Source organism: Brassica rapa, chromosome A01 (assembly GCF_000309985.2).
Source record: "Brassica rapa cultivar Chiifu-401-42 chromosome A01, CAAS_Brap_v3.01, whole genome shotgun sequence".
NCBI lineage: Eukaryota > Viridiplantae > Streptophyta > Magnoliopsida > Brassicales > Brassicaceae > Brassica > Brassica rapa.
This window is the reverse complement of record NC_024795.2, coordinates 3,462,480-3,478,829: the sequence shown is the minus strand read 5'-3', so window position 1 is coordinate 3,478,829 and position 16,350 is coordinate 3,462,480. Positions and strand designations below refer to the sequence as shown.

General features: G+C 34.7%; 2 protein-coding genes and 1 pseudogene across 3 annotated transcripts; 1 reads left to right on the top strand and 2 right to left on the bottom strand.

Annotated features, from left to right (window-relative positions):
• Positions 1-2,432: 2,432 nt before the first annotated feature.
• On the bottom strand, positions 2,433-11,558 carry LOC103852620 (annotated as a pseudogene).
• LOC117134422 (probable serine/threonine-protein kinase At1g54610) lies at positions 4,076-5,234 on the bottom strand. 2 transcript variants are annotated; one of them, XM_033292806.1, is made up of 3 exons: positions 4,887-5,234; positions 4,527-4,815; positions 4,076-4,442 (listed from the first exon to the last, which is right to left on the bottom strand). In XM_033292806.1, exons 1-3 carry the CDS (start codon positions 4,940-4,942, stop codon positions 4,422-4,424), a joined length of 366 nt encoding a protein of 121 aa, XP_033148697.1. In that variant the 5' UTR covers positions 4,943-5,234; the 3' UTR covers positions 4,076-4,421. The 2 variants fall into 2 exon arrangements, with proteins under 2 accessions (XP_033148697.1, XP_033148693.1); XM_033292802.1 differs by having other exon boundaries at positions 4,076-4,815.
• Positions 11,559-14,809: 3,251 nt separating the features above from the next.
• On the top strand, positions 14,810-16,310 carry LOC103852592 (gamma-glutamyl peptidase 1). Its single transcript, XM_009129498.3, has 3 exons — positions 14,810-15,204; positions 15,389-15,718; positions 16,000-16,310. The coding sequence occupies exons 1-3, from the start codon at positions 14,893-14,895 to the stop codon at positions 16,108-16,110; spliced, it is 753 nt and encodes a 250-aa protein (XP_009127746.1). The 5' UTR covers positions 14,810-14,892; the 3' UTR covers positions 16,111-16,310.
• The last annotated feature ends 40 nt before the right edge of the window (positions 16,311-16,350 follow it).

Below are 16,350 nucleotides of genomic sequence, written 5' to 3'. Positions count from 1 at the left end.
AAGATGTACCCGGAGACGCCAAGATTACAACGTTTTATATGGGTTTTGTGTCCATTGTTTTGATACATACATAAATAAATGAATTTCACAGTTGCACTTTAATATCAAAATTTTGATAATTATATTCGGAATGGTTCATCTAGATTGAACGTACAGTATTCAGCTGTATTCAACTTAGTTAGTTATAGAGCTTTTTTAATTGCGTCTGCTTTAGACAATCTCAGGCCCAGTCTTGGCCCATCGAATGTTACTTTTGGTTGAACGAATTTCAACCAATTTTAACAAGAACGGAGATTGTCTATGTAAGACAAAATCAACAGAACATACACAACCGAAAGATATAGGAGACAATAAGACAAGAACGAAGACACAAGCCGGAAACCACCGGAAACAAAGAGAACATCACTATACCACATGACATATAGACTAACCAACCTTCAACAAAAGCTCAAGACCGAAGACATAACATTTCCGCCACAAAACTTAAAGAACAAGAAAAAGCCTCATTCATGAGCATCTCAGGATCCCATTTGAAGACATAACACTACTTCCAAAAAACTTAAAGAACAAGTAAGCCTCATTCATCAGCATCCAAATAAGCGGGACGCAAGAAAAACAAAATAAAGTTAAGCACATGAGAGGTCAACCTTGCATCACAAAACGAACTTGACAAGAGCTAATAGAAGAGCCCCAAAACGCTGGGCTAAAACAACCAAAAGTTTCAAGGAGACATCACCACGATGACTGAACAAAGCAATGAACCAAGACACGTCGCAAAACAGGATGGTCAAAGAAGCATATCCGGTGATAAACAGAGTATGCTACCTAGGAAACCGAAACAAAACAAAGTTGAAGCACTAAAAGACCAACCGAGACTGAGAGACCATTCAACAAGCTAACAAGGATACAGAGGAGAGAAGAAACATGCTATCCTTTAGAAATGAAATGACTTTTGTTTTGTTGTTATTTACAAAATCACAAAACACATAAGAGAAATGTTCAGTATGTCTTCTTCTTCAGTAGTATAGTATGTACCTGAAATAAACAAACCAAATAATGTACATCAAAACAACATTATGAGAACACTAGAAAGTAATAAAATTAATACCTGCATTCACAATGTATTTATTGCATTGTTACTTACATCTTGTTCACTGGTGACCTGAAACAATCAGTCATGAACATCAAACACAACAAATAAAAAGGAGAAAAGTAAAGAGTAAAAGAGTACCTGCATTCACGCAACACATGAACTGCAAACTCATGTTTTTCATGTTCAGCAGCCCTTTCCAAAACTTTTAAGGCAATTATCTTGAAGAGAGTGGAGTTGAGTTCGGTAAGCCTTCTCAGAGGGGCTTTAACAACGTAATGACCATACGGGTCAATGATCAGCACATCAAGACCACCATCCGAGTTCACAATCTCACTATAGACCTTTCTCACACTCGCATCACTCCCCGAATCAAAAACTCTCTGAACAACGAACCTAGCATAAGCTGTGGTTGAGAGCAGAACCAGCTTCCCTTTCAGAGATTCCACAACCATATCCGAGAAGTCAAAAGAAAAAGAGACAAGAGACTGCACAATTTGATTCCTGCGTTATAAACAGTCTAATAAGTCTAAATCTTGAGTGTGAACAAATAAAATGAATGCCAAAAACAAACAAACCCTTCAGCTAATTAACAGATTTCCAGCAGATGATCTTTTATCAATCCAAAAACGTGTGATTGAAGTCGACTGTGGCCAAAGAAACGATGTTGTAGATGTTACGGGAGTATGATGTGCTATGCAAGAAACTTTGGATGTTGTGCTATGCAAGAAACTATGTTCATCAAAGTGTTATCAGGAGGTTCGAAACTCTAGATGTTGTGCTATGCAGAAACATCTGCTATGAGATTGTTGCCAGAAAGTATGAGCTTAAGCATGATGAGTATAAATATCAAGTCTTCTTAACTTGCAACAATATGCTACGCAAGATAGGTAGAGCATTTTTATTGTGCTTTATTTTTAACTTTTTTTTATTTTTTGCTTCAATTACTTCTTTAGTATTTTCATTTTCTTCTTCAAATTTTGATTCTTCATTTTTCGAAGATTTGATATAGATTACTTGTGGTTCAAATCCAATAGCTTACACTTGTCATTATCACGAAATAATATAGATTACTTTGGTATGTAATGTGTTCTCTCATGCAATATAATGACTAGCCAAGATCAAATGCACATCTAATGCACATATAAGCTTCAGCTTCATATAAGTTATAGTATAACCATGTTGGGTCTAATGAATGTTGTTACGATTGAGTGAGGTAAAATATGACTCATATAACTTGATGGTTAGTGATAAGAACTGAAAATTGACACACGGGAGTCGAAGTTTAACAAAATCCGCAAGACATAATCTATAACGCATTTTAATGGTGTTTTATTTTTCAATTTCTGCTTTATTTACTTCTTTAGTGTATTCATTTCTTTTCTTCAAATTTTGATTCTTCATTTTTTGAAGATTGATTGTAGAATCCTCACAGAATATTAAACTGCAGAGAATTTTTTTTTTTATCATACATGTTTATATTGTAATAATTGTAGAGCTTCTTCCTTAGAAAGTCTGATACAAAAATTGATTATCTTTCTTTTTGTGTGTTATCTTGGACATGATAGTTCCATGGCTAGCAGATCTAAAGGTTGTTGATCATCATCATCGTCGAAAGCCGAAGACCCAAACATTTGGTAAGTTGGATCATTGCAATGTGCTTCATTAAGCCTTAAGAAAGAAGTAGTAGACAAAGATGAGATTGTCTTGAAAGAGATAGTGGCATGGTAGAGATGTGAATGGTTATGAGAAACAGCCCATCTCTAAGCTAAACCATCTCCCTCCAGCATCAAAACCACTTCAGACATTTTAGGACGATGAGCTGGAAGATACTGTGTGCATAGCAAAGCCACTTGCATCATCTCTCCCTCTTCAATCTTATCGTAGTTTTTCCCTAGTACTCGGTCCACCAGTTCCTCTACCTTCATTTCTTCATGCAGTTTCCCCACCTAAACCTAAGTTTCGTTCAGTTGATAGTAATCAAGAAACTGTGATTATGAGTCTCTCATTGCTTACCCATTCAAGTATAGCTCCCTTTTGGCTAGCGGTTTTACCAAACTCAAGAGCTCTCAATCCGGTTATGAGCTCAAGCAAGAGTATACCAAACCCAAACACATCGGTCTTCTCAGAAGACTGCCCGTGGAGAGATATTCAGGGGCAATGTGTCCAACCGTGCCACGGACCAGTCGTGACATGAGAATCCTCGTGGTTGAGGAGCTTCACAAGCCCAAAGTCACCAACAACCGCTTCAAAGCACTCGTCCAAGAGTATATTAGCCGCTTTGACATCTCTGTGAATAATCTTGGGATCACATTGCTCGTGAAGATACAACAAACCTCTTGCTGCTCCAATCGCAATCTTCTTCCTCATGGTCCAGTCCAATTCCAGTTTAGCTACAACAGTGAATAACAATTAGTTCAAAGTAGTCACTAGAAAATGAGATTTGGACCAAAACTTATACTAACATTTCAGCTTCAACGCGACACTGCCATTGGGCATGTAAGGGTAAACAAGAAGCCTTTCACTAGAAGTTTTGCAGTAACCAATTAACCGAAGGAGATTCCTGTGAACAGCTAAGCTAATCATCTCTAGCTCGGTTCGAAACTGTGAGTCCCCTGTAGTTCCATTAACATCCTTTAACCGTTTCACTGCAACCATAGTCCCCTCCCCTAGATTTCCTCTGTAGACATTACCGAATCCTCCAGCGCCCAGAATGTTCTTGGAACTGAAACCATCTGTAGATACATGGAGTTCTCTGAACGTGAAGCTTCTTAGTGGGGGTTATTGGTTCTAGAATTGTAGTGGATTTTGAAAAAAGTTTTGGATTTACAAATCATCTACAAATCTCTTGATTTCAAAATCAAACAAACAGATTTCAAAATCAATGATAAGTTTCAAAATCAAAATAAGTGGATTTTTATAAATGAATGAAATGGATTTGCAAGTATCATCATCTTCATGCGATATCTATATATTTCTTTCTTCTGAAGTTTATTGATGTCCAAAAAATTCTGCCTTCATATTTGATAATGTATACATTTGACAAAAAGCCAGCTACTCAGTCTCAAGAACTATAGCTGCAGAGCCTCTCTACACAATAACCATGTGTTATCATCAAATCACACAAAAGTAAAGATAGCGGTGTCTAACATAAAGTTAAAAACCAGCTACTCAGTCTCAAGAACTATAGCTGCAGAGCCTCTCTGCTCAGGATCTATGGAGAGTAAAGCCTCCAAAAGAGAAAGCACATTCATAGGCAAGTCCTTAAACATCTCTGCTACACGTCGTCCGTAAGGAAGCGCGGATTTAAACGCAGCTGAAGGTGGTAGCTTCAGTTTCCTCCAGTAATCCTCTGTTGGTGAACCACACAGCTTGAATATTTTTTGCAGTTGTTCCACCTAAGAAACATTATATTATACCACAAACCAGTGAGTACCTGAGGCTGAGAGAACTTGATACCGGGAATGGAGGCAAGTCCAACGAGATCATGATCCATGTACTGGAAAACCAAGTAAAGAGAAGACAAAAGAGAGGCGGTGATCAAGCCTTGTAACTTAAGTACATTGGGATGATCAAGCTTCCTCATGACAATGATCTCTCTAGCCATAAACTTAACGCTTTCTAAATCGTTAAGATCGAACCGGACTCTTTTTAAGTGCAACGATCTTGTTGTTGTTGAGAAGATCACGAGCCTTGTATACACTGCTATAAGTACCTTGACCAATCTGCATCCAAGAAGAACAAGGAGACTGAATCATATAATAATAATAATATCTGAAGAAAAAGTAACTTTTACTTTGTCAAGTTTGTCAAAGGAACTAGCACGTTGTGGAGTCCAACCCACGGGACCATACACAAAAATATAAGGAATTGGAAAAGAAAAAACAATTATGCAAATCCAATGGTTTAACTCAATATTTGATCCTTTGTATTTTACTCTTAAAAATATTCTCAAATCCACTCAAATCTAAATCAAAATCAAATCCTCAAACAAATTATTAGTATTGAATAACAGTTGATTTTAAAATCTGTTTTAAAATCATAAAACCAATAACAACAGATTTGAAATTAGGTTTTAAAATGATAGAACCAATAACACTTGATTTGGGTTGGATTTTCAAATCTATTAAAATACATAAACCAATAACACCCTCTTAGATTCCCAAGTCCTTGTAGCCCTTCCTCTTTTTTTGTCTGCTAATAAGGAAAAACTTTAAACATCTTCATGATACAAAAATGTATAAAAAAGCAGAAAGCTCAAATCGACTAACGGTTTAAGTTAAGGATCAGTAGCCTTGTTTGTTTCTTTCGGTACCAACAAAAAGACCCGAGAGCAACGGTTATTAAAACAACAAAGCCAAAGCTTACACCGAGTGCTATCGCCAGTCTATTAGACCTGCGTCCTACACACACTCAAGTAAAAAGAATATGATGAATGAAAGGATCTAGATGTGTAAAACAATACATCGCAAGAAGGAGAACTTTTACCTCATCTCAAAGAAACAGAAAGAGGACTTGAACTGATCGATCCAGAACAAAACTCAGGTGGGCTGCTTCTACAAATCAAAGGATTCCCAGCAACACTACAATTCAAGAACAAGAATTATTCCTGATTAAATATAAAAGATTTGTGAAAATCTTGACATTATAAAACATAATTACTGAAAGTCTTGGCTGGGAATTTAGGAACAGGGCCACTGAGATTATTGTAAGATAAGTCCCTAATTTTCAAAACAAGACAATTCAGACAAAGCCAAAGGCAAATCTCCATAAGCTCAAATAAGTTAATAGAACAATTAAGTAATAAAAGACAAAATCAATACAAGAAGGAGAGATGATGAATTTGGGACAGAGAGGCAGGGAAGGGCCCAGACAATGAGTTGTTGTTCAGTCTCCTATTGGAAAAACCAATACGTATGAACTGATCAAATCATTACATCAGTGAACAGGATTCGAGAGTAAGCGAAGACACTCACAGATACTGAAGACTGCTTAGCTTCTCGACAGAAACAGAAATTTGACCGGTTAATCTGTTGTTGGAGATATCCAAAGTTTGTAACTTTAAAAGTAAACCGATCTCCGGTGGGATTTTCCCGGAGATGTTGTTACTCTGCAGTGACCTTCACATGTAGGAAACAGAGGTTAGAGAAAGCAAACAAAAAGAGACAAAAAAATAATAGTTTAGAAACTGAAAAAGACAAGACAAGAGTGGATGGGGGATCCGAGGTTGTGATAACCGTACACTTGTCGGAGATTTGTGAGGTTTCCGATGGATTCAGATAAACTTCCCGAGAGAGATTGGCTTGGAGCTACTCTACACAAATGGAGAGAGATAGAGAGAAAGAGTGAGACTTGTCGCCATTAATGAACTCCAAAAAAAGGAAAGTAAACTCACAGGCCAATGACGAGGTTGTCGGAGGAACAAGTGATCATAGCCCAGCTACAAGGATCAACTGAAAACTCGTCCCAGTTGTTCAAAGCTCCATGAGGATCATGCAAACCGTTCTTTATATTTATCAACGCCTCCACTGTATAACCATTTAACAAAAATATAAAAACAATTCCAAACATTAAAACCAAAAGGAACCATAAAGAAACTCTTTGATTTTGCTGTTGTAAAATGTTACCTTCAGGTTTTCTTGGCTCAGAAGAGGGAGTAAGACTAGGGAAACATCACGAACAGGTGGAGAAGATGAAGTTGATTCAACATAGTTAACACCATTGAGAAGTTTTTTAAGTTTAGCTAAGATATAGTAAACATACACTCCGAAGAGAAGAAAGAAAGACAGACAACATAAGGTTGTGGCCACAAACACACATAGAAAAATTTGATGTACTCCCTACCTAAATTTGAAATTTAATCATAAGTGATATATTTAATGATTCGAGTATATAGAGATTATTGTTTGAATATGTCAAAACGCAACAACAAGAGATAGTGAGCGTCGGTACGAAGAGAAAATGTCGCCTTGCAATAGGGAGAGAATCCACACTTGCCATTGAGGTGTGCTCTGTGATGTTACGTTACGTTATTTATGTATGATTAGTCCCTGTGCTTTTGATTACTTCTTCTTTTGTCCCACCTTTTTCCTCCTTTCGTGTTAATTTAATCTAAAGCCCTCCTCTAATAATTACATCTTTATCTTTCTTTTTCTTATTTTATTACTTTTGAACTTTTTTCCCCCTTTTTTTTTTAACATACCTTTTTTTCCCCTTTCAATCACGTCTTTACTTGACTGCAAGAACATTCATGACCCCCACGTTTCGAATGTATGTTTTTAATAGAGTGTTCGTATAAAATGCTACAAAATAATCAAGTTTTTGTTAAGATGTACATTTGGACTAATAAATAATCAATCATTCATTGCCCACTTTACATTTTCGTATGTATATGTTAGTATATAGATTTAAAAAAAAAATATCATTATGTTCTGATTTTGAATAATAATTTAATTAAAAATATATATGTTGTCATCACTCAGACATTGTGATTCGTAGGTCTAGATTGATATCGTACAAAATTAAGATCCAAAACTAGTGGGATGAAAAATGTTGTGATCGTATAATAATAATAATAATTTCAACTATATTGACCGAAGAGATGATTTTGTTTCTCTTTATAACGTAATCATTTTGTCTAAGCATAACACTAAATCCAAAGTTGAAACCGGTAACATCGAGATTGAACTAATATTGTATATCATCTTGATATCTATCCCCAATCTTCCATTCACGGAAATATCAAATAATGCATTCACCTGGTGTATTACATCGAATTGTCAAATAAAATGTTTTCGCCTTGATGACTAAAATCATGAAATTTATCAATTTGATCTTGGTTTATAGAATGAAATTACTAAAAGAACAAGATAGAAAGGAAAAGCACGAGATGGAAGTGGCCAAGATGCCGAATTAGGCTGATCAGCAGGATAAGCAGCGAGATGCTTCGCAACCAATCACCTTATTTTCGCATCACATGCATATTATCAATGATCCTCCATCCTTACGTCACGCATGCATGCATCTTTGTACTTGTTTCATATTACATGCATCTTTGTACTTGTTCTACACATTTATTCCCTACGCTCGAGAAATTAAAACCTATATTTTTTACAAGAGAAATATTGCAGAATGTTTGACGAATAATGTAACATTATAATTGGATTCGTAAGACTTATAATTGCTCTTTCGCCAAAGTGGAGAGAAACTGAATGATGGGACAAATCTAGCTGCAGATCAATATTATTAATTATACGAATAATGCAAACACATACGAAAAATGGGAACTTATAAATTTTCATGATGTGATTATATAAAGTAAAATCTCTTCCTAATAATTTGCACCACATAAAAAAATTGGATATGTTCATCTCTATTTAATTTCCTTCAGTAATGTTTGTTTCGTCTTTTTATTCACGGAATCATATATATTCTCTCATATGCACCAATTATATCTGCTTTTTTCCATCAAAGTCACTTTTTATTTTTGTGTTATGCTTTGTGACTACTTCTATCGTGAATTTTTCACGTGCCTTCATAAAACCAGATGTTAGGGCTTTCCCTCAACTATTACGTACATTAGTCAAATACAGCTAAATAATACATGCTTAATTTAGAAATGATTAAATAATACATGGTAAAGTCACTTTTTATTTTTGTGTTATGATTTTTACTTAAAAATATTTACCAAATAATTTTTTGTTTGGTAAAAATGATGATTTATGCATTAATTATGTTTTTGTTTCAGGGTTTATCTTGTTTTGTGGGGTCATCTAAAAACTTTTAATGGAGTCACAAAATAATTTTAATAGACAAAATACCTAAATTTTAAAAATAAGTGGGGTCAGCTGACCCCACTCCCACTGCACTACCTCAGCCCCTTACACATCGAATTAAATAATTAAGAGGAAATTTACAGACATACATGCAATGATGCAATATCTACAGACATTGAAAAATAATTACATCACCCTATTTAGGGCCTAAGTATATTATACCCACACACATATTAAATCCTTGGAAGATGACACGCGAGAAAGCAGAATAAATAGAGGTAATATGTATGCAATAGGTTGATTTTTAAATGGGGAACCTATTTTTAGAGCCAAGTTCTTGCATAATTGTAACAAGTAAATATGAGAAAGCTATTTTTATTTAGTTCTTAAATTTGCTTTCGGCATAAAGCAAAACAAGTTGTTTTCTTGATAAATGAGGTATGAAAACCATACATCAAAAATAAAATTAAAGAGAGGGAAAGAAGAGTGTATCACGTGACGTGATAATGTGTGACAACTGACAAGGAGATTGAGCCATTCTGCCAATACCACTACACTAATCTTTATCAATAAAAGAAACAGATTCAAGGCATACTGAGGAAATGAATTTGATCAACAACATGGAAGAGTCTTGAGGCTCATTTTTCTTCTTCCCTAACAAAAAATGCTCTTCTTGAAACCCCACCATTGTTGCAGTAATGCTCAGTACCCTCCATTGTTTGATTTCTTCTATTAAAAAAAATCAAGATAAGAGCAAACAAAAAATCAGATAAAACATTAAGAACTCGAACAAGTGAGGAATGGATTTTGGTGATGAAGAAGAAGAAGAGTGGTGTGTGAATCAGAAGATGAGACTAGAATACATTATTGCTTCTTGCTTGCGTTTTTCACCTTTTGTGGATTTCTCTCATCTTTGTTTTTTGTTCTTTATTCGTTTCGTCTGAGAGAAGCCTCCTTGCAAACCTCAGCTTCAGTCTCTCTCTCTCTCTCTCTCTCTCTCCCTCTCTCCAAAGTTATTTCTGTGGGCACTAAATACAACTGTCATAAAGCACTTCATTTAGTTTAAAAACTTTGGTAGTTACCTTTAGAATTTAATTCTAAGCAATTAGAAATCCAGTTCTATGATGACGTATGGCTGTATCCGATCAAAATGTGTCTAAGTACATTTCACATGTACAAGAAGAAGAAAAATGTGATGTTAGTGCAAAATTATGTGAATGTGATTACATGTGTTTCACGCGATTGTATCGTTTGAAGCTCAACTGCAACAAACACACATGCATTACCATTCAAAACATCATTAGAAGGCAAACATGACATATAGGAGTGAGATTAGTAATCAGAAATTCTTGAAAACTTATTTGTTTTCTCAAATATAACAATGACGTCGTAAACATAAACTCGCCGTATTCCATGTTCGGACGTGAACTAGTGTCTTTATTCTTTTAATCAATAATCAAATTATTTGGTGTTACTATTATTTTACCATATGTACGGTTTCTTTTGGCAACATATTTTAGGTATATTATTTACGGCTGCTTCACAACTGATATAAATGAACCTTTTTTGTTGATATAATATAAGCTTTAGGGATGGTCTGACCAAAAACATGTGCTCCCTAGTCGAAGCTACATTTTATCGAGACTGCCACCAGGTCCACCACCAAACACTATACACTTTCCCAAATACCCATAATTTTTAGTTTTTTACATATCCAATACATGATATAGAAAAAAAACATATGTATATACTAGTTGAACCGAACCGGAATTGAAGATTTGTGGTAGGTGTTGTTTATGTTTGCAGTGGAAAAAGATCTAACGGTATAAAAGAGTTACACGTGTATGCAAATGGTAAGAGTAAAGCTGAAAGAGCAGAGACAGAGAGGTAAAATGACTTGTGACTTGTGAGGTGAAATGACAGAGGAAAGGGAAAAAACAAGAGAAGGAGTTACCAATGAGACAGAATGTCTGAGGAAACGTCAGCTTGTTTCTGTCCTTTGTAACACTGTTTTACCTCTCAAAATTAGGGCTGGACAAATAAACCGAATCCAAAAATCCGAATTAAACCCGATCCGATAAAAATGAACCCGGACCGATCCGAACCCGACGTAAATACCGATTGGATTTTGTTTTATGGTATTTTGGGTTATGGGTATATTATCCGAACCGAACCCGAACTTAAATGGGTACCCGATATAATCCGAAATATTTAAAAACTCCTAAAATATCTTGTACTAAACATGATCTTAATTCTTAATATGTATCCAAAATACACTAAGATATTATTGAACATCTAAAATAATATTTATTACATTAAGGTTAATGGTTGAAGTTGGCGGTTGAAGCTTGAAGTTTTTAGATTTGGTTTTGTTTTCGTTGAACAATGTTTCTCATTTCAAAAGAACTAGGTTTTTGCTTTATGCTTTCTTTTATTTGGTTTTTTTTTTCTATCAATAACTATGTTTACCTTTGGTTTGATTTTTGAATGATTGTGTTTGATGTTCCTTTCTTATTTTTGAATTTATTTTACTTATGTTTTGGTTACAAAATAGATATAAATCATGTATTTTAAAACCGAAGAACCGATTTTACTTATGTTTTGATTACAAAGTAGATACAAATTACGTACTTTTAAATCAAAGAACCGATTGGAATCCGAACCCGAAAGTACATCGGGTTGTACATGTTCTTTGAAGATTTACTAACTCCGATCTGAACTCGAGAGAACCCGAACCAATTCCGAACCGAACTTTCATATAATCCGAATAGGGCTGATTTTGATAAACCCGAAAAACTGAGACCCGATTGGATTAAACCGAAATCCGATTGGGACCCCGAATGCCCATGCCTACTCAAAACCTTTTCTGTAGATTTGTTTCATAAATTTAAACAAAAATATTTGGATCTGCATGGAATGGTGGGATTGAGTAAACCATCAAGTATGATATGGTCTTTTAAGGTTAAAATTATAAAACTAATTTATCTGTTAATCATAAGAGTGACATGTTGGCGAAGTTGAATTATTGAGTAACTCCAATAATACTCTTCCAAAATTCCATGACCCATATTTTTCAACAGTATATGAGGGCCATTTAGAAGCTAACCAATCTACAACACCACTCTTACTATTTAAATGCATAATTTACACTAAAAGAATTGAATAACAACCTATTAACTTACATTTTCTATTATATGCAAATTTGTGACTGGAAAACACCCCTAAGTGGATTGTTGATTGAATCATTCATTTTTACTTTATATCATCCGATCATGCAACCATAATTAAACATTTTAATTAAGTTTTAACGATCATTTTTTCAAACTATTTGAAAATTTTCGTAAGACCTGAATCCTACCAAAACTACATAAGCTTAGAAATACAAATTTTAATTACCAATACATACAATTAAACCCCAATAATCAAACCCAACAAATAGCGGTAGACATCATATAAACAAATTTGTAAAGTAACTTGTCTAGATCTTTCTTTCTTTTTTGACAAAGAACTTGATTAGACTTTTCAAAGAGCATATCGGAGCTTTTAAAAGTAACTTTAAGTTTTTAATATGAGAATGATATACGATAAATAACATAATACATAAGGAAAAACAGATGCTTTGGGTGAGGGTTCGAGCTACTGGTATGAGCTATACCCTTGATTTGCTAGTTCCACTACGGATCGAGAAGTGTTTAGTGTGTGGGAAGTAATGTAGTTGATTGATCTTATCTTCTATTAGTTCCAAGTTCATCAATGTCTTGGACTAATTTTTATGTTTTCTAAAGATTTTTTAAAAACTTTTTTGCAGTCTTTAGAAACAGAATGGTTTTATAGCAGATTCTGGTTTCAATTTCCATTGTAACCAAACCTTCATTTCATTTTCATGACATTTGCAATTTAGCAAAAAAAAAAATCAGTTGCTTTGGGCAGGGGAATCAATCTGATGTCATAATATATTTTCGACAACTACAATCAGTGTAATATTATTATAATGATATCTCCTTCAGAATCTAATAGCGTGAATCTCGTCCGGACAATAACGGTTAGCTGCTGTCCAGTGTACCATTACAAATTTCATAAACGTGTTTCTCACCAACTGCTCTCTCTCTCTCCTTCAAGAATGACGAGTGGATCCTTAAACTATGCGAAGAAAGTTCTCCGCATCTGCTTTGGTCACCAGGTTTGATCTGATCACTTTGAGGTCCTTGGTATAAGGGAAAATAAAAATAGAGCACATCAAGTCCCAGCCCTAAACACAAGTTTGACCAATTGGTCTAACGGCAATATTCTAAACTTGGCCGCCGACAAATTGATAAACGTACTAGCCAGGCCTTACGCCTAAGCTTGATCAGCTTGTGGTCAAGCCAGCTCTCGCTTCCAACTAATTAGTCTCCCAAACTATCTATTGGGCTCTTGTTATATTGCAACATTTATTATCTTGCTTTTATTCCTATTCAATGTAACCTTATTAGTCTCATCCCGTCAACAAAAAAATAACATATATCAATCTCTTCATTTCATTTTTATGTGTTGTTTGTACCCATAAGAATTAAGGAACGGAATTTAAAAGTGCCGTAATGTCTATTTTTTTTTTTAAGGTATATTTTCTTGTAACGAACATTATAAAGAAGTACATTTGTATATGCGTGTTTTATTTTTCTGCAAACGAACCTTGAATATTATTTTACTCCAAAAAAAGAAACACAAGATCGGGTGTCTACATATTATGCGATGGTGAAAGGAATCCAAATCGTTTGCAAGAGTCGGTGCACGCAACATATCATTTTCTTTGTAAGATTTACGAGTGTTATAACATACATTCAAAGTATTATTATTCTAACATCGCTAATTACTAATTTCAATAATGACTAACTTCCATACAGTACGTTAAAGAAGACACTCGATCAAAGCCGAGATTGATTACGCAAACCTATTTGATTTTAAAGTACGAATCTAAAAAATGTCCAGTATAAAAATTATTTAAGAAAGCCCGTCTAGAATATGTTTTCAACATGTTAGAAAAGACAATAGTCTGCAACAAAATATAAAAACCGGCGTTACATAAGACCTGGGACTTGCGAATTATATAATGGTTCTGGTCAAGAAGAGATATACTAAAAGAAAAAGCCAAGTGAGCTTTCATGCATTTCCTCCTAAAACCGGTTCCATACACAGCCGGACGAAACGTTCACATTAGCTTTCAACTTCTAAAAGTGTATATCAGTATATATATCACTAAATCTCAGATCCGGCTATGTCTCCCCACCCTCCCCCCCTTCATTATGATACTTTTAATTCTTGGTCAAAAGCATGCAAGAAATAAGGATACAATTAGACAAAAAACAGAAAATTCAAATTCCAGTTAAGTACATTTTACAAGCCACAATATAGTCAAAAAGTTGTCAATAATAATTCTTTTTTCTGTGTAGAAAATCTTATTTAATAAAAAATGGAATAATTGTTCTTGATGAATTGTCCTTTTTTAAAATGTAATTCGCACGTAAATGTTTTTTTATAAACACATTTTCTCAGGTAATTTATTTTGGCCATCACAGAAGTAACTTCTCAAGATCTTTCAAATATAAGTCTGGGGCTACTAATGTAAGTTTTTTTGTAACACCTTTTCAAATAAGGTAAAGTTGATAATATGAGAATAAGATACAATAGAATAACCGAAACATAAGTTGCACGTTATTAACTGCTTTTGACATGGGAGTCAATGAGATCTTTTATTTTTCTGCCCAATTACAATCAATGTAGTATTATTATAATAATGACATCCTCCAGAATAATGTGAATCACGTATGGACACAAACGGTCAATAATGGTTTGCTAGCTGTCGATTGTCTCCATTACAATACTATTTCAAAACGTGGAAAATACAAAACCAAGTAGGTGGGTCGACCAAATCAAATCTCATATAAATACACAGATGCATACGTGTTTCTTTTCCATTGTACCTCTATCTCTGTTATCTCTTTCTCTCTCTTCTAATCAACCACTCTCCCTATTTTCTTTAGCCGAAAAATGGTTGATCAGAAAAGGTTTGCACTGTTTCTTGCAACTCCTGATTCAGAGTTCGTAAAGAAAGAGTACGGTGGATACCATAACGTGTTTGTCTCCACGTTCGGAGACGAAGGAGAGCATTGGGACTCGTTTAGAGTCGTAGAGGGAGAGTTTCCCGATGAGAATGATCTTGACAAGTACGATGGTTTCGTTATTAGCGGAAGCTCTCACGATTCCTTTGAGAACGATCCATGGATCCTTAGGCTGTGTGAGATCGTCAAGAAACTTGATGAGATGAAGAAGAAAATTCTTGGCATCTGCTTTGGTCACCAGGTTCTCTCTTCTTACCAAACTAACTTTACATTGGTCTTAAACCCAACTCTAGGGACCATATAATTACTAAAATATTATCATATTAACTATACAATTAATTCTACTAACACTTTCCATTAAGTATAATGATTTGGATTAAGATTAAAAGATTTCTTCAATTATCGAAAAATTTGTATTCCCTTAGATAATAGCCAGAGTAAGAGGAGGAACAGTGGGAAGAGCAAGGAAGGGACCAGAACTTAAGCTTACAGACATAACCATCGTGAAGGATGCGATTAAACCGGGAAGTTTCTTCGGAAATGAGATTCCGGATAGCATAGCCATCCTAAAGTTACATCAGGACGAAGTGTTAGTGTTGCCTGAATCTGCTAAAGTACTAGCTTATTCCGAAAAGTACGAGGTGGAGATGTTCTCCATTGAGGATCATTTATTCTGTATTCAAGGACATCCCGAGTATAACAAAGAGATTCTCCACGAGATCGTTGATCGTGTTCTTCGTCTTGGCTTCATCAAGGTTAGCTTTATTTCCTTTCATCCCCATTTACGTAGAACAATTATGTAGAAAACGTACAAAACTAGAATGGTTTAGTGACTTCAGTTTTAGTACACATCATAGTAGGTGTTAGTTGAACCAAGAATACATTATCTACTGTATGTGGATACCGTTTTTTTTTTGTATGTGGATACCGTTGTTGCCTTGCTCATTATAGAAAAAACATTTAACATTATTTATATTATTTTTGTTTGTTTTTGAAATATAGTATTTATTTGATAAACCATAAATTAATTTTGCAGCAAGATTTTGCTGATGCGGCAAAGGCCTCGATGGAGAATAGGGGAGCAGACAGGAAACTCTTGGAGACGATTTGCAAGAATTTCCTCAAAGGCAGAGTTCCAGCTAATTAATTAGTTTCTCTCCCAAATTATCTATTTGGCTCTTGTTATATCTGAGCACTTATGGATTTATCATCTTGCTGTATTCTTATTCAATATATAACCTATTATTCTCATCCTTGTCAGGAAAACAAAAACTCATATTAATCTCAATGTCACATTTATGTGTTGCAAGTAAAATAATTCAATAAAAGCTATAGTTTTGCATATCATCCTAGCGTCTTTATTCTTGTCACTTTGTTTGACAATTTT

Excerpts from the sequence above, each read along its gene's own strand:
- LOC117134422 (XM_033292802.1), bottom strand. The coding sequence starts at position 4,942 with ATGGTCCCGTGGGTTGGACTCCACAACGTGCTAGTTCCTTTGACAAAC. Across the intron at positions 4,816-4,886 it reads CCTTTGACAAACTTGACAAA|ATTGGTCAAGGTACTTATAG; the intron begins GTAAAAGTTACT and ends TCTTGGATGCAG.
- LOC103852592 (XM_009129498.3), top strand. The coding sequence starts at position 14,893 with ATGGTTGATCAGAAAAGGTTTGCACTGTTTCTTGCAACTCCTGATTCA. Across the intron at positions 15,205-15,388 it reads GCATCTGCTTTGGTCACCAG|ATAATAGCCAGAGTAAGAGG; the intron begins GTTCTCTCTTCT and ends GTATTCCCTTAG. Across the intron at positions 15,719-15,999 it reads TTCGTCTTGGCTTCATCAAG|CAAGATTTTGCTGATGCGGC; the intron begins GTTAGCTTTATT and ends TTAATTTTGCAG.